We start from the raw sequence: 22436 nt of genomic DNA on the forward strand, positions 1-22436 counted from the left end.
GGAGGGGGAGGGTGCGGTCCCGTCGGTGATGGATCGTCGTTTCGATGCTCCAACTTTTATCGACGAGCATCTTATGCCTAGTACGGAGGATTTCTTCTGTGAATGCGATGTGACCTTCCAGGCGAAGTCGCTTTACCGCTCCCTTCTCCGTTCCGCTGTGATTGTTCGGAAGGTCGAGCCTGTGATGGCTCAAATGGGCCTTCTAGACAAGAAATTTCGTCAATCTCAGGCCGAGGTGGCGAGGTTGAAGGGGCTACTTGCGGATGCCGAGTCGGCAAAGGAAAAGGTAGTGAAGGCATCCGAGGAATCTGGTGCTGAGATCCTCCGCCTTTCTGAGGTTGAGACTTCTCTTTTGTCTCAGCTTGGGGAAGAGCAGAGAAAGGCTTTGGACACCGAGTCCCGGTCTGCCGTGCTTCTTTCTATTGTTGGTTCTTTGAAGGATGAGGTAGCCGGTCTGAAGGTGGAGGTCGTGGGTTTGAAAGAAGAGAAGGCCGTGTTGCTTGCTGATGTGAAGGAAGCTATTGCTGCTACTGAGGAGACGATGAGGGCTCAGGCTTTGGTGCTGGTGCCTGGAGCGGATGTGTATGTGATGGGAGCTTTTAAGAATGTCCGTGATGGCCAGATCGTCAATCTTGATTAGCTGTGTTTATTACTGCTTGTTTTGAATTTGTTGTTTGTTTTAATGTTGTTGGCTGTGTGGCTGCGTGACTGTGGATTTGTGAATTTGTTTTGAACTTTGCTTTATGATAATCTCGTCGTTCGGGCCTTTTTGGTATATTGTCTTTAAGCTATTTTGTTTTTGACGTTTATTCGTTCCTTTTATCTGGGATGGGCGGATTGTCGTGGGTCGCTTTCTTGTGGATATCCGTTTTTTGGGCCCTAGGGATGATCAGTCTCCCAGTGGTGGCCGTATTTTTATTCCTTGTTCAGGGGAAAAAAAGAAGGAATTAATAACCTTGATGGAATTTTATTGATGTTTGTGCCTCGTTAAAACCCTCCATTTTAGGGCGCGAAAGAGTACCTGAGTTTGACACTTATGCAAAATTTTAAAAATTGGAGCAAAAAAGGAAAATAATTTAAAGGGAAGGTAAGGTAAAAGATGATTTAGAGGGTCGGCCTATGTGTAGTACCGTCGTAGGTAGGCGGCATTCCAGGTCCTCGGGATCTCGTCACCGTTAAGTCGTTCGAGCTTGTATGCTCCCTTCCCAATTGCTGCCTTGACTCTGTACGGGCCCTCCCAGTTGGGGGTGAGTTTTCCTTCTCCCGGGGTTGGGGTGCCGATGTCGTTTCGTCGTAAGACGAGGTCGTCGGTTGCGAATTCTCGTCGGATCATGCCGTGGTTATACCTTAGGCTGATTCTTTGTTTTAGGGCTAGCTCTCTGATGTGGGCGATGCTTCTTACTTCCTCAGTAAGGTCTCATTCCGCTTCTTCGTCGTTACCCCCGATCGTTCTTCTTGGGCTTGGGTTTCCTATCTCTACTGGAATAACAGCTTCTACGTCGTATGTTAGGCGGAAGGGGGTTTCCCCGGTGGCTGTTTGGGGAGTTTTTCGATACGACCACAAGACTGATCCGAGTTCGTCGGCCCATAGTCCTTTGGTTTCGTCGAGCCGTTTCTTGAGTTCCTTGACGATTATTTTGTTCGCGGACTCCACTTGTCCGTTTGTTTGGGGGTGCTCCACCGAGCTGAAGCGGTGGGATACATGCATCCCTTCAAGGAATTCTCTGAATTTTTTGTCGGTAAATTGGATTCCGTTGTCTGAGATTACAACCTCGGGGATCCCGAACCGGGTTATGATCTGTCGCCAGAAGAATTTTTGGCATTGGGTTGCCGTGATTGAGGCTACGGGTTCGGCCTCGATCCATTTAGTGTAATAATCTATGGCGACGATGAGGTATCGGAGCTGTCCGGGTGCCGTGCGAAAGGGGCCAACAAGGTCGATTCCCCATGTTCCGAATGGCCGTTTTGCCGTTATGATACTGAGTTTGTGTGGGGTGGCTTCGTGGACGTTGGCGTGCCTCTGGCATTTGCTGCAGCTTTTTACCAGCTACATGGAGTCCCAGATAACCGAGGGCCAGAAGTATCCAGTCTGGATGACTTTTTGGGATATGGTTTTGCCCCGATGTAGTGGCCACAACAGCCTTCATGAATTTCGCGAAGTATGTACTCCGTGTCCCCAGGTTCAACACATTTGAGCAGAGATTGCGAGAATCCTCGTTTGTATAGTTGTCCTGCGATGACAGTGTAATTAGCAGCTTCCCTTTTTGTCTGTTTGCCTCTTTGGGGTCCTCTGGTAACGTTCCGTTGAGGAGGTATTGCTGGATAGGGTAGGTCCATGATCCTTGGCCAGAGAGTGTTAGAAAGGCGTCAGTCGCAGTTGATATAGATGGTGTCCTGACGACTTCCTGAATTAGCGACCTGTTGCCGTGTCCTAGTTTGGTGCTGGCTAGTTTGGAAAGGATGTCTGCCCTGGCATTTCGTTCCCTGGGGACGTGTTGTATAGATATGCGATCAAATCCCTCTTTTAACTTGTTTACCTTGGCAAGGTATTGCTGGAGTAAGAGGTCTTGTGTTTGGTAGTCTCTGTTGATTTGGGAATTGACCACCTGTGAGTCGATGCACACTTCAAAGGCTTTTGCTCCGACCTCCTTGGCTAGAGTTAGGCCTGCTAGGAGGGCCTCATATTCTGCTTGGTTGTTTGAAAACAGAAACTCGTAGGGAACGGATTATTTGATTACGACCCCGTTTTGGCTTTCGAGTATCACTCCGCTCCTCCGGAAGTGATGTTTGATGAGCCGTCGACGTGTAGTTTCCACGACTTGGGGGAGGGGTTTCCTAATGTCATCTCGGCGATAAAGTCGGACATGACCTGTGCCTTGATTGCGTTCCAGGGTTCGAACTTTATTTGGAATTGAGATAGCTTGATGGACCATGCTAGCATTCTTCCTGCCAGTTTGGGCTTTTGTAGTACTTGCTTGACCGCTTGGTCGGTTTGAACTGTCACGGGGTGGGCCTGGAAGTATTGTCGCAAGCGTCAGGAGGCTGTAAGGAGCGTGAGGGCCAGCTTTTCTAGGCGCGAGTAGCGAGTTTCCGTGTCTTGAAAAACTTTGCTTATGAAGTAGATGGGTTGTTGTTCCATATTCTCATTTTCGCGGATGAGTGCTGCTGTGAGTGCTTCTTCCGTTATGGAGAGGTACAAGTAAAGGCTCTCCCCTGTTCGGGGTTTGGCGAGAACTGGTGGTTCCGCTAAGACTTTTTTGAAATGTTGGAATGCTTCTTTGCATTTTGCTTCCCATTTGAAGGGGGGCCTCTTCTTCATTAACTTGAAGAAAGGGATTGCTTTTTGTGCCGATACCCCGAGAAAGCGAGATAGCGCGGTGAGCCGGCCGGTGAGTTTTTGGATGTCGTTGAGGTTTTTTGGGCTTGTCATTTCAAGGATACCTCGACATTTCTCAGGGTTAGCTTCTACCCCCCGCTGTGTAATCATAAAGCCAAGGAACTTTCCTGCTTCCATTCTGAAGGCACATTTTGTCGGGTTAAGGTGCATTCGGTGCTTTCGTAAGGTGTTCATTATGAGTTCGAGGTCGCTGATGAGTTGCTCGCCGGATTCGGTCTTGGCGAGCATGTCGTCTATATAGACCTCTAACTTGGTCCCGGACAGGTTCTAGAATATCTTGTTGACGAGCCTTTGGTAGGTGGCTCCGGCGTTTTTCAGGCCGAAGGGCATGACTGTGTAGCAGTACGTTCCCTCGGGGGTGATAAAAGCCGTTTTTTCCTCGTCAGGTCGGTGCATGGGTATCTGATTATACCCGGAGTATGCGTCCATGAAGCTGAGGTATCGGTGGCCGGATGCGGTGTCGATCAGACTGTCGATGTTGGGTAGAGGGAAGGCGTCCTTTGGACAATACTTGATCTTTAACTTCAGCTGCTCGGTCCGGGGATATTTTCCGTCTTCTTTGTGCCACAGGTTTGGCTTTGGGATCTCTGGAAAACCGGTGGGACATTAGGTTGGGGTCTATTCCTGGCATATAGGCTGGTGTGAATGCGAATAGGTCTCTGTTCTGTTTCAGGATTTGGGAGAGATCCTCTTTAAAGTCGTACGGGAGGTTCCTGTTGATAAAAGTGTACTCGTCTTTGGTTCGCCCTATTTGCAGTTTTTCCATGTCACCTTCTGGTTCCGGCCTAGGTTGGTCATCTTGTCGGGCATCCAGGTCGGCTAAGAATATGCCGGCCGCGTCTGGAGACTTTTTCTGTAGAGCTAGGCTGGCGTTATCGCACTCTACTACGATTTCTCGGTCTCTGTGGATGGTACCTATGGAGCCTTCTTCTGTTGTGAACTTCATGAGGAGGTATTTGGTGAAGATGACGGCGGAGAGGTCATTGATTATTTTCCTTCCGAGGATGGCATTGTAGGCGGTGGAGTCTTTGAGGACCATGAACTCGGATAGGATTGTCTTCCTCAGTTTTTCCGTTCCTATGGTGAGGGGGAAGGCGATGGAGCCGTCTAGTTTGAGGAAGTTGTCACCGAGTCCCGTGACGCCGTTGCGGTGTGTTTGGAGATTATCGTTGCGGAGTCCGAGCTTGTCGAAGGCTCCTCTGAAGAGGATGTTGGAGTCTGCTCCTCTGTCCACTAATATCCTTCGTACTAGCCCTGTTCCGATCCTTGCTGAGATGACAAAAGGGGCATCTTCGGCAGAGGTGTCGTGTTGGCAGTCCTCGGATTGGAATGTTACCGTGTTGTCGGCGGTGGTGGCTGGGGTTTGGTTCCGGACTGCTAGGACTTTGATGTCCTTTTTTAGTGTTGATTTTGATTTGCCCGATATGTCTTTGCCTGTGATGACATTTACTATTATGGTCGGGTCCGTTTTTGGGCTCTCCCTGGGGTTGTCTTTGTATTCTTGGGTTGCGCCCCTCTCTCTCTGGTGACCTGTCCCTTTTGGTGCATTTTGGTTCTCTGATAATCTTGGCGAACTCGGGAAGCTTACAGTCTCTTATGGCTTGTTCGAGGGCATCTTTTAGGTCAAAACAGTCTTGTGTCCTATGCCTGTAACCTCTATGGTAGTCACAGTATAGGGTTTTGTTGCCGCCGGTTCTTTCTTTGAGCTGTCGGGCCCTCGGGATGATACCTCGATCCGCTATTTGGTGGTATATTTCGGTAATCGGGGCCGTCAGGGGTGTGTAGCTAGAGAATTTGCCAATTCTAGGTGACCGGTTTGTGTTTGCTAGTTTGGGATGGTCCTTTTGACATTCTCTGGATAGAGGGTTATATCGAGACGCCGAGTTGCCGTGTTGGGATTTGCCGTGCTGTCGTTTGTTGGCGGCTACGACCTGACTGACCTCCTCGTCGTTTATGTATTCCCTGGCGACGTTCTGGATCTCGTTCATGGTCCATACTGGTTTGGTGGTAAGGTGCTTATGGAAGTCCTCGTTCATGAGTCCGTTGGTTAGGCAGAGGCTTGCGACGGAATCTGTGAGTCCGTCAACCGTCAGGCATTCATCGTTGAAGCAGTCGAGGTATTTTCTTGTGGACTCGTCTTGTTTCTGCGTGACTCCTAATAGGCTGATAGGGTGTTTAGCTTTAGTGATTCTGGTGGTGAATTGGGCCATGAACTTCCGCGAGATGTCGTGGAAACCGGTTATGGATCCGTTGGGGAGGGCGTTGAACCGTTTGATTGCTGGTCCGGCTAGGGTTATCGGGAAAGCTCTGCATCGGACTGCGTCGGCAGCTCCTTCTAGGTTCATCCTGGCCTCGAAGGCCGTTAGGTGCTCTTGGGGATCTTTGGTTCCGTCGTACTTCATGTCTGTGGGTTTATCAAAACCTTTAGGGAGCTTTGCCCTTAAGATTCTTTCGGTGAAAGGAGTGGCTCCCATTATTATGTGGTCGTTTCTTGTGCGCTTGGTTTCTGGTGTCGTCGGTCTTCATCCGTGTCATGTTGATGAGCTGGATCTCGGGAGACGCTGCGATTGTGCCTCTTGCTGTGTCGCCGGTTTGGCGATCTTCCGTGTCTGGGATAGCGAGAGATGCTTCGATTGTTTCTCCTGTTATTTTGCCGGTCTAGCGACCTGCCGCGATGGGATCTTGATCTGGAGGTCACGTGACTTCCGTTTTCGGCGTTGTATTTTTCCTTGGTAGCGACTCTGCCTTCAAGTTCTTGAACTCGTAGGCAGAGTTCTTGGATTATTTGGGCTGCTTTGTCCCCCGTGTTTTCGGGATGTCGTGGTCCGACGACGTCGGGTCCGTTTTCTTTGTTGTGTGCCGGGGTAGCCCGGTGGACAGTGCTTGCTATCCTTCCGTGGAGTGCAGCTTCTTGGTGTTCGAGAGTTGGATTTCTTGTTCGGGAGTTATCTTGGTGGCTTATGGAATGCTCTTCCAGTTCGTCCGCCATTCCGGCTTGATCGGCGTAAGTTTCCCACAGACGGCACCAATGTATAAGATGTCTCTGATACGGGTTGAGAGATGGATCGGAAACTTGCGGGTCAAGGCGGATGCCGGATTATTTGACTGGAGCAATGGGGATGGTACTTACAAAGACACTCTGAAGCTCAAGTCAGAATGGATCTGAGAGGTATAAAGTGTGAGGAATGAATGAATACCTAGAGGGACCTGGGTCCTCTATTTATAGGTGATGGTGGCTATCTTATCTTGTTTGACTAAGATAAGGGAGACGTTTGAATTCGAAAGTTGGTTAGGGGCTCTAGTGGGCCGGTTCCGCAGACCATTCCAGGTGTAGGATCCGTGGGCCGGATCCCTAACAATAGTGATGTAAACATTATAATTAAATGTCTTTGAAATTTTTTAAATTAAAAATATGTCAAATTAAAGTATTTATTCAATACGATTTCATCTGCTTTGAAAATGTGACTGAAATACAACCAAGCATAGGAGCGATTAAGTTTCATACGTAATATTATAGGAGCGATTAAGTATTTATATCATTTAAGTGTATTTTTATGACGGCAGAACGAAATATTCCCCTACTCGTTAGTAGTTACAGCATGAAGCAACTTTTACCGTGGCTAATCGCTTGTGAATTTTCATGGGCGCTCGAGTTCACTTTCAGGAAAAATCAATGAGTATGACTCGTAAAAAGTCTCTATAACAAAAAGCATGCAATGTAAAACCTTCATGAAAAATAATTGAATTTTAACGGTGGTATGAATGAGTTCACAGTTAAATTTATCGGGAGTCTTCGCAATTCAGCCGGAGACTGCAAAAACTGAGGATGGAAAGGGTCTGGAAAGTGTGGTGAGCTCCTCAAGCTTAGTTAAGCTTGCCATGGTTTCATTGCCCCCCATCAAGTTCAATTCAAATTTGGTAAAACAAATCTAAAGGTCTATCACTAACCAATGTATTATTATATGCATAAGACGAGATTCAAAATTTCAAACTCAGCAACACCTATTTAAATAAACAAATAAACTAACCACTTGACTAACCAAAATTGATTATTCAATTTCTATAATTTATTGGAGTATGTAGCGACAGATACACGAAGATTTACATGGACATAAATAATATTTTTGGCATGTTGAAATTAAGAGCATGCCTCTCAAGTAAAACAGCAGGGAGTTCCACCAATGTGATACCAAAGTACACTGCATTCTAGTAAATTAAGTAGCGGAAGAAGCCATATCACTGTAGACACTTTTCTCCCAAAGCTTGGAAGTTGGAAAGGTGCACGCACTTTGTGCATCACGTGTAAGTCTGCATCAATAACTACGGTGCCATATTGATGCCACATTTCAAACCATATACCGAAGCGCATATGCAGTCAATACTTGTATACTCTTAGATCACATTTGAAGCCAATGCTCAACACGAGGCTTCTATTGAGGCCAAGAGCCAATCACAACATAAGTCAATAGGAATTAGATACAAATAGTGCCTATGAGCTTAAAATATGCACAGAAAAGCAAACATGAATTGACAATAATCAGTTACTAATGATCACTCCCTATTAACAGAGGAGAGTTAAAACATTGCAAGAAAATAATGGCAAAGTAAATTAAAAAATTGGACAGTAAGGTGTAGTAATAATAACGTTGCACACTACATTTTACAACAAATAATGGTAATATACATGGATATATCATTATCAAGGTTTTGAAAGAATGATATTAAATAATTCTGTACACGATCTAACTATAGGCTAAAGCAATTGGGTCACTATACCTACTACGACTGCCGTTTGAATAAGGACAGGATAAGAAGCACCATCCTATTTACGGTATATATACAATTAATCTTGATCATAAGAATCAGCTCACTGCCCGGTTCCGCTACTGTACAGATCTGCAGTTAATGAGCACATTCAGAAGTGGGAAATGAGATACCAAGTAACACTTCAACTCTACAAGCATAAATAACAAGTCAATTCACTCAAAACGCAACATTCAGAATCATCGTTATCAAGGTAAACATATTACGACAGGATTATGCATAATGAGAATGGTATACAACAGCAGCAACAACAACAACAACAAAGCCTTATCCCACTAAATGGGGTAGGCTACATGGATCAGACGACATCATTAAACCCTATCATGTATCATGTACAGGGAAGATCAACTATCTACTAACAAAGGAGAGATAACTCACATGATACACAGGACACTGCCATTGATTTTTAGAGCTCCTTCAATCTCCTGTCAATATGCAAGACTATCAACTACTCAATCCTCACACAATAATCTGCACAAAGAATTAGCAAGAAATATTTAACATTCGCTATTGCCATCATTAATCATTCTTCATCCCATGGTTGTGTCGGACAATACTTCTCCATGGACTCTCGTTTACGTTCGGGATCAAGGCTGAAATGTGAAAAACGGCATAGTCATATCTGGTTCTAGAATTATCAACTGAAAAAGAATAATCTAAAATCAAATTCATTGCAAACCTATTTCTGAATCCAAGAAGAGCATAGTGTACTGCACTGGCACAAGCAGAAGCAGGAGCTATGGTGGCTGCAGGAACTGCTCGAACTGCAGCTGCCAATGCGGGTCCTGCACCAGAGCCACGTTGGTATTTTTTCAAGGGGTTCTGAACCAACACAGCAGCAGATTTTCCCAAGCCATCACTGAGGGTCTCGTAAGCCTGAAAAGTCAAGAAGGGAAAAACCTTTATGTAATTAGGATAAAAGGCCAAAAAAAAACATAATAATAATAATAATAATAATAATAATAATAATAATAATAATAATAATAATAAAAATTCTTACCAGAGAAATAAGGAGTAATTGAAACTTAATCACATGCTAAATGAGGCAAGAAACATAACTAACAATGAAAACATGGTTTATTATGTATAACGCATTCATTAAGGACAATAATTTTGCCACAACCAACTCTGAATACTCAAATGGCTTAATTTTTCTGTTGGTCCTTATAGTTTTTCAAATTTTCAATTAGATCATTATTATAGTTTAAACATTTTTAATTGAGTCCCTATATAGATAAACATTTTTTAAATATTCGTTTGTGTTTGAGGTAGGATGAATTATAAAACATTCTAAAAGCAAATATTACAACTAGTAAGAATCTAATTATAAATTTATCTAATATAAGGATCTAATTAAATTTTTAAACTTGCAAGTATTCGCGTATATATATATAGTTTCCCATCCCACCTGTTGAATTCCCTCTTGGGCATCTTTAGGTTGATTAGATCGAACATCCGTGTTCAATTTATCTTTCGGAGCGAAAGAAACTGGAGAAGGTTTGCTTGCAAGGATCTCTGCTTGGTGCAGAATGTCATGGGCTCCAGCAGCTAAATGAACTCCAAGCCCAACAGCTTCAAGAGAAAGGCTTCGAAGAAACGCAATGGTACCTGAAAAGATATTCAACTTCTATGAAGACTAAACCAAAGTTAGGCAAATTAACATTAGAACTCAGCGGACCAGAAAACTGACCAAACAATTTTATAATCATACGGTACTTCTCTATGAAATATAGGATGGAAACTTAAAAAAAATCCCAGCCAAAGGAGCATCAAAATTGACTTCCTTAATTTGTATTAAGTTCTTGCAATTAAACACGATGCTGACTCGCAATCAATTCAGCTAATCATACACTGTACAAAGTAATATTAAACTCAATGACAGGACATTCCTCTTGCAACAGTAAACAAATGAAGAAATTAGTGATATCTTTCATCAAGAAGGAAAGTTTTGCTCAATATTATCAATTTTTCGATATTGTAGATCATATAGATAATGAAAGCCACTTTCTGATTACCAACAAATTTTTCCAAATATTTTGATAAACTCATAATGCTTAAGCTGCTTTTTGCTAGGACATATATCCAACAAATGCGTAAAGGATTGAAGAAATTTTAGAATTAACCTACCTCTCTGCAATCCCTTGAGCACTCTCTGCTCCTTCTTATAGTTTTTAACTGGAGATGAAACCAGCTTAGCAGCACCAGTACCAACAGCAATTAATGAGCGTACAGTAGGAAGCCCTTGCAGTATTTTATGAACCTACGTATTGAAAATTATGAATTATGAGGGGCAAAAATATTAATCACATTCTAAAGGAATATAATCCCTGTCTATTAGCACACCTGACTCTGTGATATATCTACCAACCACTCTCCAACAGCTGTTTCGCAAACACTGCCCCAACCATAGATGCCAGCAGCATGAACATGTTTCAGGTTTAGCTCAACCCCCTGAGACAAAGTACAGATGTATCATCAAAAAGTTCAAATAACACGTCCAAAGAAAAAGAACCTTTTTAATAAACATTTACTACAATGTCAACATAGTCCATCAGACAACTATATAGTAGGAAGGATTAAGAAAATTACATAGAATAGCGGAAAAAAATAAAATAAATAGAAAGATTACCTTCCAAGGGACAAGATTTACAAGTTCTACATATTTTCCATGTCTTAATGCTGCTAGATCTACGTGCTTGGGACTATAATCAACTCGAATAAGAATAGGCCATATATCTAGCTTCTGAAACCAAAATGAATGCACCAATACATTAATATTATCATATACAAGACAGCTTCATATGATTAACTCGTCTTTTATCAAGTCTAAGATGCAGATTCAACACCAGTGTTTCTTGAAGAAGACACTTTAGAAAACAAAATAATCAGCAACATGATGCATCGAATGAGCGACAGCCTTTCATAAGTGAAAATAATAGATTGAATGGCATTTTTAGTAATTTGATTTCCGTGTTTCTTGACAAACCTCATAGCAGAACATAGTAAATTAAAGAATAATGTTAGAAATAAGGAGTATATATATATCTATCATATCTTAGCATATCATACAATATCTCTTAGGATTAACTTTTAAGTTCTTTATTATTCTGTGATTGTTTCCTTATTTGATAGGATTAGGCATTTCCTATTATTATTAATAGGTATAAGTGTGCCTCTTATAACACATAACATAATCATCAGTATTTCATATTATCTCATTTCTCTTCTTCCTCTCTAAAATCCACAATTTCAACATAGTATCAGAGCAGAACAACCCACGTGACTTATGGCCTTCCTTTCAGCTACCAAGTTCCCATAATTCGGAACTGTTGTTCATATTATTTTCTAAAGCGATTGTTCACCACCTTCTCTACAATGTTGTGCATTTACCGACAACTACAACATGAAGAATATTAGGTTGTGTTTTCCTTCCAACCTCTCATTGTGAATTAAACTAATGGCAAAATTCTATTTTTCTTTTCACTCAGTCCACTTCGAGGCTTCTTAAAGCCTCCAAGTTTTCAGAACTATTCAAGGTTTCCTGTGGTTCTCAATGAAACATTCGCTGCCTTCGGTGCACGTTCTCCAACCTTCATTGTAGATTTACAGCCTTGGTTGCTGTTTGAAAAACTCAACTGATAAGTGTGTTGCCTTTCTTCTTCAAAATCATGCAATCCTCCAACAAGTTGGTAAGTTGATGGTCATTCCAACTACCTTCTTATGCTAATTTTCAGACATATTCCAGCATCCCTATGTTGCCTTGCTGGTCTTCATGGAGGTCATTTTATATTTTCAAGGGTTAAATTGTAAGGAGCTTAAAGCTTATTAAGTTTAGCTTGTGGAGGGTATTAGAAATAGAGAGTATATTTTATGATATCTCCTAGTACCACTTCTGAATTTTTTTTTTTCGATTATCCTATGATTAGCCATTTCATATTATTATAAATAGGTATCACAACATAATCGTATCAGTATTGTCATCTTATCTCTATTCTTCCTCTCCTACCTAAAATCCACAATCTCAAGAGATAATTATTAAAAATGTAAAGCAAAACATAGAAATTATAAATTTAAGAATGTTACAGAACATCGCTTGCCTGAAAATAAGGAAGCAGTGCCTCCTGAGCAATTGAAGAGTGTTCGAGATCATTACTTCTCGCTAGCAAAGATTTTGAACCCTCCAAATCTTGGAAATTATTAGGACACTGATCATTTGATGAGGCTTTTCCCCCAAAGAAATTAACAAGAAAATCAAGCTGGGATTGATGTAGATGCACCAGTAAAGGCAGAGCAGCAACATTTAACCTGAAAAGGAGAAAATAAAAGAATTTTATGAATCTCTTCCTCTTGTTTATTCCAATATACTATATTAAAATTTATAGGTAATTCCCTCAAATAAACTGAGATGAGAAAAGAAACACCAAGATAACTAATATCTCAAATATATAACAACACAAGTAGATCCCAACCCAAAAAGACAACTTGGTAATCATGCACTGCAAAACTCACAAGCCAACACAATAATGTTTTTAGCAAACAAGAACAATTATCTAGGGCTCCTTGTGGCAAGTCGAAACAACAACTAAATCTTTAGTCCCAATGATATGAGGATTATATATCTATATTTTAAAAAAAAAAAATCTTCCATCACCTTGCAAAACAGTTGGAATTATATTGTAATACTCTTACCTATACTCCTCAAGGGGAGTTAGAGGATCTGGTCTCACTGCCTCCAAGTCCAACTTAAATGCTTTTGAATGAGATTCCCGAGGACGGCCTTTTGAGTGATAATATCCTAGCACCTTCCCATTCAAAAAGTATAGCACTATAAAATTCCAGAACTTGCAAGTTCCAATATGCTTGATATAAAGTTATGTAATTGAAAGCATATGAATTTTCAAAAATACCAGTTTCCAAGGTGCATCTTGGCCTCTGTCATACAGATAAAAATCTTGAACAGACACAGACATCTTAGATACAAGTAATCCACCTTCGGGAAATGCATCATACTGAAATTTCATGCCAGACAATGCCAATTCCAACAAAATAGCTGTATCTCTGCCAGAATGCTGTCCACTTTTTCCTGAATCAGGCCAGTCCAAGCCCCCATACATTTTCCATCTTATATCAATTTTTTTAAGAACCACACGGCCACAAGGCTCACTGTGTGGTGAACTTTCATTGGATGGAATCATGATATGATCTGAAGCCTTTATCAATCCAATTTGTTCACTTTCCTCTGAAATGTGATTTTCTAGTACTTCAAAAGAGTTGCCTCCATACCATCCACCAGTTTCTTTACCAATATCTCTATGTTCTACATCCCTCAATGTTTGAAGAGAAGGCTCATCAGAATGTATACCTACGCACAACTCTGACAGAGGGCATAAGTCTGACAAAATATAGCTTTCTATAATCTCTGGAAAGCAACCCTCCTGAAGAAATGAAGTATGACTACCTTCTGGGCCTATTACAGGCATGGACATTTACTTGAAATGCATCTTCGCATATTTCATCCATCAGGCCTGATATACCAGATCCATCTTTTGAAAATGGTTTTGAAGCAAGCTGTTGAGTAGTTGAAGCCATAGACTCACAGCTAAAATCCTTATTTTCATCATAAAATTCATCCTGTTGCTGTGCCTGTTGAACATTATCCCACCTATTCTGCAAATGAACAAGAGATTCCTCCACATCAGGGGCAAATAACTGTTGAAGTTGAGTGGCCAAACGAATCAAAGTAGCTGTTGTGTCGTGGCAAGTTTCCACACAAAGGTGAGATTTAGATAATTCAAGTTCCCATAGAAGACCACTAGGACAGTTGGTTTTCAGAATTGCCTCCATTAAAGCTTCCTGAGCAACTTTAACATAACCACTTTTCTGAAGATGCCCAACACTATAAGTGCCAGAGAATTGATTCAGCTCAGACACTAAACGAAGCAAAAGCCCCAGTTCTTGCACTCTAATTTGAAACACACTTTCTACTGAAGCTTCCAATGTTGAATTTGAAAGAGTCAAGGAGGAGGCAGCAAATAGACAAGCAACATATTGTTCAGCCATATCTTGTGAAGAAAAGCTAGACTTTGAATTGGGAAGGTCACTCTCAACCACCAGATTCTTCAAATAAGGCTCATAGCTCAATGCAATATCAATCAAGCTAAGAACAAAAGAAGTTGAGTAAGAAGGATATGATTCCTCTTTCGAAATAGTGGTACCATCTACATCTTTGGTATTAGAAGCATGCAACTTAAAAAAAGATGATATTGCATGAAACCAATCCAAACGACCACCGACTGCAATTACAGTGCCACAACTGACCGTTATAGATGTAATATTATGGAAATTCTCAGGATCAGACAGATAGATAATATCAGAACCAGAAACCCTAGAAGATAATGCATTAGAACCACCTCCATCACCTCGCTTAACGGAGGTATTGCTACAAGTAAGCAGGAGAAACTCATTATCAGGAACTCCAGTGATAAACCCAAATAACTTGCCTTCTCCATGAGTTAACCGGAAGAAACCAGCATTGTTGATACCCCCAGTATTAGTGACGGATAGTAATTCAAACCTTTGAACCTTCAGCTTGAATTGATGCCACATTCCAGGAAGCTCACTCTGCATAGAACTTCTGACAGTCTCAGTTGTGTCCCTACTAATAAGAATTTCTACACAATCACATTCCACAACCACTGATGATTGTGAGACAGTAGATTCTTTCTCACTTTTAGTTTCCTGAGAAGTTGGACATGCCAAAGCATTTAGCATCTGGTGTAACAAGTGATGTATGCCTTTATATTGGGAATCGCTCACATTAATCACAACCTTTGACATATGAACATGCATGAAAAATGATGAGCTTAGAACCATCTCTTCTTCAGTTTGAGATTTCCAATCTTCCAGGTCCTTCACTGTTGATGCAGATGCGAACTCATACCCTCCTCCTGAACTATCATCTTGACCCCTTAGCTCTGAATGAGCAAATAACCTAGCTTTCTTTGCAATCCAAGGCCCAGTTACTTGACCAGCCTGCCAAACTACACTAACAACAGAGTAATAATCTCTTTTGCATGCAATAGAAAGAATCCGACTAGCAGAAAATTTCTCATGCTGCGCATTATAGGAGATGATTTTAACACTGTCATCACTTGATGTGATCACGTAAGCATCTAAATCACAAAATTTCAACTGAAGAGATTGTGCAGCTACCGAAGAAAATCTTTTCTTTGAATTTGCATTTGAGGTTTGAGTACCATCTGGAAGGAAGCCCTTGTTCAAAGGCGATGAAGTAAAATCAAGAGTAATAAACTGTGCCCACGAAAAGAATGTTGCATGATCTTCGCCTCCTTCAACAGGGAAACAAAGCATTACCCTTGCATTAGAAATAGATATATCGCCATGCAAACAGCTTGGTGAGGAGAAGGATGTGACACAAGGACCAGAACCTCCTTCCATGTCACTCAGAGATGATCCACACTTCTTATCTGCATTAGACACACTTCCCTTTCCCTCATCATGCAATTGAAGAGATTTCCCAATTTCCGTTAGCAGGCCAACTAGTGCATTTATTACAGGAAAGATTATCCAGAAAATAAATGGGGGCAGGATCAACGAGAATGATGTCTGCCCAGTCAGACAACCATCTGATGAACTTGATTGCATAGTAAACTTGCAACTGGTGATACCAAATGTTCTAAACAATGTAACTTTCATTAAGAAATCCTCATTTTCAAATGGAAAATCTGTTGCAACTGGCCCAATCAATGAATCTGAATGTAGACCATATGATGCAGACAGAGGAAGAGCATCGAGAACCTTAACTTGTAGTTTTTGAACCAAAGCACTTTGATCTTTTGCATCAACTCCATTGTTCAAGAAACTAGCAATCTCTGCATGGTTCACTGTTCCATTAAGAGTCATACCTTGAGGACATACCTGTTGAAGTTACAATGTGTGGAATTTATTCAAAAATCAAAATCAAATATCATAGAGAATATATGGGTAGATGATGCTGGAAGGCAGGTAAAGAGAGTGCAGAACTTACCTGCAAAGTAAGAACAATTTTATTGCATGTTGCACCAAGGTAGTCAATCTTAAATCTTCCCAGTTTATCAAGTTTAGGGTCACAAAATTGTTCCTGTTCTTCATCACAGAAGGGCAAAACAACAGATATTCCAGCAAAAGTTGCCCTGAGATTGGTCTCCACATGTTGCTGTTCTGTTGAGTAATGTCATAAAGAACAAATCAGTAACCAGCATATTATCGAAAGAAATATTTATGTATTCTGTAACAAATAATGGATATAAGAGCCCCATATATTTGTAGAGTGTAAAATAAAATTGAAGAAATAAAGTTTCCATGACTAGATGTAAAGTACCAGTTGGAATATGCATGGATCCAGAAGCCAGGGTGGATGCAGCAGTAATGGCACTAAAAACAGAATATGTCCAATTCCACATTCCACTGCTCCCTAAAGCTGATTGAGAATTTCTCATTCCATCAAAACATTCAAAAAATTGGTCCACACTGCAATATTGCGCATAAGAACAGAATTTTTAGTGATATCCAAAACTATGATAAAGGAATCATTAATGTTAAGAACCCCTACAAAATGATAAAAAAAAAAGCAGATGTGATTTGATTAGCACGTAAATAATAGTTATCAAGAGGAAGAAACATTATGAGGATCATAGTGATAGATAAATAAGAGTAAAATAAAAAACAACTGGAGTTTCTCCATGGGTTGTTCAATCAACAGGAAATGAATAATTAGAAAGCTGTGCTGCTTCACAAAAACAAAGCATAAACAGGGAAAATATTAACAATTATATCCTCAGCATCAAGCATTGGTCAAACTTCCACTCTTCTTGAACAACTATGGCATTTAAAATAAGAAAAGAGAACCTGCCTCGCTCCAAAGTCAAGTTCTTGAATACCATCTTTATGATTTTTACGAGTAGAAAGTGGCACCCAATCTGATATAAGATGAGGCGCAGGAAGCAAATCTTCAGTAGGGGATTCTGGTTGAGTCAAAGAAGTGTAATCAGCTGGCAGATTACCATGATCAGCTATCATTTCATTGGTGGCATTCACAATAGGAACAGAATCTGCTGAATGGAATGACAAAGTTGAATTCATTTGAGAAGATCCTCTTAAATTGTTATTTGTGCTACCTTTGCCAGTCATACCCACATTCTTAAAACTTTCCCATGAATACAATAGCCATTTAAGTGTGCTAGGTTGAAATCTTAACACCACGGGATCAACATAAACATCTGCATCCAACTTGCGAGCATCTAAAGAACCATTGTTCCAAGGAATACTTAATTTTACATTCCCTCCAAATCCATCTTGTCTCCCGGTCATGATTGGGCATGTGGCTTGTTTTGGCCTCAAAATGGTTTCACCACTTCCTGCTCCTAAAACAGGTTGAAAGGATAACTCATTATCTTCACGGTCTATTTTGAGAAACTCAACTACTGCTCCATGAAACTTTACAAAATTGGTTAACTGGCTTATTCCAAGAACATCAACTTTTGAGTCAGCATCTTCAGCCAGACTTGTTCCACACTGTATTTCAGAAATTCGAAGAACTAAGGTACGATGACATTCGGATTTGGGCTCTACACCCCCCAAATATGGTTCAAAAGCAACAATTGCATTTGTTATTTTCAAATGGAAGCTGGTGAGCAACCACTTTATCATCTTTGCAATAGTTTTAACACCTTCATGAACATCCATTGAAGTTGACTTCAGAGAATCATCTGCCATTTCATGCTCACTTCTAGTAGAACTATATTTGGCATGTTGATTGTCATTATTTTCAGAGCCACAAGCTTCATCTCCACCACGTGAGTTTACATCTGTGGAGGGAGAAACCACTAGTTCAAGCTCATTCACTTCAACCTCACAACCTTTACCACTCCAAGGCATTTTAACTAACAGGTAGCCAATTGATCCTTCTTTTACTATCAAGGATGCTGTCTTTCCAAGCTGTAAAAACATGAGCAGAAGAACCCCAAAAAGTTAGTCAATATAAGCAAAACACATATAGGGTTACTCTGCAACAAAAATTAAAGCCGCCTTCATGAATTCACATTACTCTCTCCAACAAGCGCCAACTGACGGAATCAGTTTCAATGAATACTGATTTTGTTTTTCATACTCCCATTCCCCAGTCCTTCAATCACAACTAAACTACGCATTTATTGCTAGAACAACCAATTTAAAAGAAGCATCAAACTCGAAGCATTGCATTCCATGAGTATGATGAGGCGGAAACAGATTCCATTATCTAATTACCGCTGACATTAACTTATTTTGCCTTTTAAAACTACTTGTAATCAAACCCCCCACACACTTAGGACATTTTCAAAATTCAAAATTCCCCTAAATATTTATCAAATCCAAACATGCACACACTATATCCATTGTTCATTCATCGATATCATCACATCACATTAAAAACAAACCAGAGTGTTATCGTAACACGGAAACTAAATTGAAAAGCATTAAAAAAAAAAACAAAAACAAGAGAGAGTAGCAGAGCAATACCTTGGCGTTGATGAAGTCGACGTTGAGAGCAAGATCTGTGAGCTGAATGGTGCCTTGGGTGAGCTGCACGTCGAGCTGATCAAGGTCGACGTCACCATGGATGAACTGCCCCAGTTTCTTTTTCAGGAAGAACTTGAAAACCCTCTTCAGCGCCCACCGCGAGAACATGGCCTCCGCCGATTTCGCAATGTTCCAAGGAAACATCGTTTTCGAATTTGCGGCGGAGACTTGAAAAGAATTTCTTAGCGAACAATATTCAGCAAAATTAGGGTTTATGGTGAGATGCTAGGAACAGGAAGGGCAAAATCAGAGGAATTAAACGGTGGATTGCGACGGCAGAGGATGGTGGTGGCGGCGGCGACGCGCAACGATAATAAAGCTCCATACGAAGGGGAACACAACCACTTAAAGTAATGAAAGGTGTTTTAAAACTTTTCAATAGGAGTCTCCTTCTTCAACTTTTTTTTTTTTTATCTTTTATTTATTTTATTTTATTTTATTTTATTTTATTTTATCTTTCTTGTTTCAGCTTCAGTATTTGCCTCATCTTCGTAGCAAACCTTTTCTTATCTTCATCATCATTATTTTAAAAATAAAATATAAAACAGATTTAGCCTTATTTACTGTTATTTTCGGATTTTGATTTGATTTTGGCTTCTTAATACTTTACTGTCATCAATCAATCCTTTTGGCAGGTTAATATTTTCTGAGAGTACGGTTACGGCGAGGTAGTGTTTGTTTGAAAGTATTAGGATAGAAATTGAAAAATTGAGATTTATTATTATATTTGTTAATTTAAAGATTAATATTAAAATTTTAGTTTTTATTTTTAAAGTTAAACTAAAGATATAAGAGATTGAAATTTTTTGGGATAAATATTAAAATTTTAATAATATTTTATATTTAAAATATTTATATTTTAATTAACTAATTTTATTTTTATTTTTTATACAAATTAAATTAGAGTTTTATTTTTATTTTAATTTTTATCTCTCATTTTATACTAAACACAATACTAAAATTTATTTTAGTTTTTCTCAATCTCTATTTTCAGTCTCAATCTCTCTTCTAAACGCTAACTCCTGAGTGACAGTTATTTTGGGTGTCAAGAAAGTCCCAACACAAGGTAGGGTATCATTTCGCGATAAAGTTGTAGGCACTTTTTCATTGGCTATACTTCTTTGTTGATTATAAGGACGCTATAGTTTTTAATCTAAACTACACAGTCTTGTCATACAAACTTCACGGTATTTGGAATGAAGTGTGGCTATGAACTTCTTGACGTGGGATATGGCTATTTTTGACAAAGTTTGATACGGTAGAAGAAAGAGACAGAATTTTGTTAGAAAAATCATGGATGATGAATAGCCACTATGTAAAAATCAAACTGTGAAATTCTTCTTTTAGAGCGGGTGAAAGATTCTTGGATCCACCATAGTATGGTGGATTAGAATTACATGGTTACCTCATGTATTATCATGGAAAATTCATGAATAAGATAGTTTTAGCGATAAGTAACTCCGTTAAGATCGATTTTGCATCAAAATCAGTAGAGAAGGGTAAATACACTCGTACTTGTTTTCAGATCGATTTGGGTTTATCAGTAGCGCGAATAATTGTAGTAAATGAAATTGAATATAATATTGAATATGAAAGTTTGTATTTAGTTTGTGGGCTCTGTGATTGTTACGAGTATATTGCAAGAGAGTATTCAAAAAGAAAAAAAAGATGAAGTCAATATCAGTTCATTATTTGTAATGGCAGTTGAGAAACAGCAACCACAAAATTTGACATCGAAAATTTTGAATTGTAGAAAATTAGACAACCTGCAAGATGTTTTCGAATTTGGCAAAGGAGGAATTAATGAGAAATCGAATTCAACATATCCTGAGGAGAAAAGTCATAATAATAATAATAATAATAATAATAATAATAATAATAATAATAATAATAATAATATAATTGTCTGAGATAGGTTGATCATGATGTCCTAATATCCAACAATCTATATTGCTTGTCGAAGAGTGGAGAAAGGCGTGCCCTTGAAGTAGTTGTGGAACATGGTCTTGAGGATGTCGTAGACGTTGTCAGGGTTGGAGATGATATTATCAAGGATGTGGAAGTGAATGCTTTTGGTGGGTGAAGTGCAAAGGAGGTAGATATACCAGTCACAAAGATTTAGGAAGTGTGCGGTTCATGACATGTTGAGGTAGGTGCGACACGTGTGATAATTACACCATAGTTTAATCTTGGAGTTAAAGAGGAGGAATGAAAAGATAGAAAAGAAGACTGTGAAGATGAAGAAGGAGAGTATGAATATTAGGGTTATGCAAGATATGATAAAAATTGGGAAAGAACAATATCATTTTCGAATAAATGGGTCAGAGATCATTTTGTCCCTTGTTAGAGTTGTCAGGGATCATTTTGTCTCATATTAGAGTTTTTTCAGGGACTATTTTATCTTCCGTTAGAGTTAACGGAGCCAAGGACCTAAGTGACTGGCGGAATTAATTGTTAGGGACCAATCGAGTAATTAATTTTAGTTGGGGACTAAAATGTCTGGTTTGAAATTCTTTGAGGACCAAAATGGGTATATACTCTAAAAATTTTGATAAAATCACAATTTAATAATTAAAAAATCATTGAAGGGTGTTTTAAAAAAAATTAATTACTAAATTTTTTAAAAAATATTTTGATAAAAATACAATCTAATCAATAAAAAAATTATTAAAGGGTATTTTGGTAAGTAAAATTTAATGACAACAAAATAAAATTTTTGTTAACGGATATTTTTGTAAAAAATAATTTATTTTTTCTTGAAAAATGGATAAAGTTAACATTAGTTAACATAAAAAATTTAAAATGGATTAAAGAGGAGGTTTTTTTTTTAAATTATAAGGGATGAGAATGTGCATTTTACAAATAAAGAGGACAAAAGTATCATTTTAGCATCTCTCAGGGTATAGGAGTAGAATTTTCTCTTGAAAAAAGTGAGAGCGCAGATTTGGAGAGAAGAAGAGAAGAAAGGGTTTGCACTATTCACCATCTTCTTCTTTTCTCCATAACTTTTTTCTTTGGAGCTCTGATTGACAAGTCGTTTGCAGCCATGCGTTGCTCTTCTTATCCTCTTCAATTCTATCTAGGTATTATAGTAAGTACCTCGAAGATTACTGTCTAGTTTTATTTTTTCTTTCAATTCACATCTTGGTTGGATGTATATTGAGATATTGAGATTTTGGTTGTTTATGAGTGGTTTAGTACGAGCTATTGCTGGGTTTCATCACAAATCTCAGTGGATAAAGTAAGAAATCACTAAACTTTTTGTGGTTAGTTGAATTTGATAAGTCCTAGTGCTGATTTGTTTAATTTCATGTTACTAGGGTAAAAATGTATGTTAATTGGAATTGATTTGGTGAATTGAATTACTTGGAGCTGAACTCATTGTGGCTGAATTTGAAAGCTTGTGAGGAAAAGGTCTTTTAGTAGTTTTGAGTTTGGAAAAAAAATCGGCTAAAATATCGTTTAAGTTTTATTTAAATACCATAAAATGTGACAAAAAATCCTATGTTAAATATAACAACTCAAATTTTTAAAAATTAAATAACAAGTAATTTACGATTTATTGTATTTGTTAATAATTTTATTTAAAAAAATTATT

General features: G+C 39.3%; 2 protein-coding genes across 2 annotated transcripts; both read right to left on the reverse strand.

The window, feature by feature from the left end:
• Positions 1–3803: 3803 nt before the first annotated feature.
• Positions 3804–5871, reverse strand: LOC107469700 (uncharacterized). The gene is made up of 2 exons (XM_016089081.1): positions 4986–5871; positions 3804–4831 (listed from the first exon to the last, which is right to left on the reverse strand). Exons 1-2 carry the CDS (start codon positions 5869–5871, stop codon positions 3804–3806), a joined length of 1914 nt encoding a protein of 637 aa, XP_015944567.1.
• Positions 5872–8029: 2158 nt separating this feature from the next.
• On the reverse strand, positions 8030–19217 carry LOC107469704 (autophagy-related protein 2). Its single transcript, XM_016089085.3, is given in 15 exon segments — positions 8030–8293; positions 8600–8814; positions 8901–9097; positions 9630–9829; positions 10349–10481; positions 10565–10672; positions 10851–10964; positions 12319–12526; positions 12911–13023; positions 13129–13705; positions 13707–16159; positions 16269–16441; positions 16602–16750; positions 17133–18217; positions 18779–19217. Coding segments are annotated over 14 exon segments (5784 nt in total). The 5' UTR covers positions 18983–19217; the 3' UTR covers positions 8030–8293; positions 8600–8744.
• Positions 19218–22436: the final 3219 nt, after the last annotated feature.

This window comes from Arachis duranensis, chromosome 10, assembly GCF_000817695.3.
Source record: "Arachis duranensis cultivar V14167 chromosome 10, aradu.V14167.gnm2.J7QH, whole genome shotgun sequence".
NCBI classification, from domain to species: domain Eukaryota; kingdom Viridiplantae; phylum Streptophyta; class Magnoliopsida; order Fabales; family Fabaceae; genus Arachis; species Arachis duranensis.

Excerpts from the sequence above, each read along its gene's own strand:
- LOC107469700 (XM_016089081.1), bottom strand. The coding sequence starts at position 5,871 with ATGGGAGCCACTCCTTTCACCGAAAGAATCTTAAGGGCAAAGCTCCCT. Across the intron at positions 4,832-4,985 it reads CGAACAAGCCATAAGAGACT|GCAAAGACATATCGGGCAAA; the intron begins GTAAGCTTCCCG and ends ATGTCATCACAG.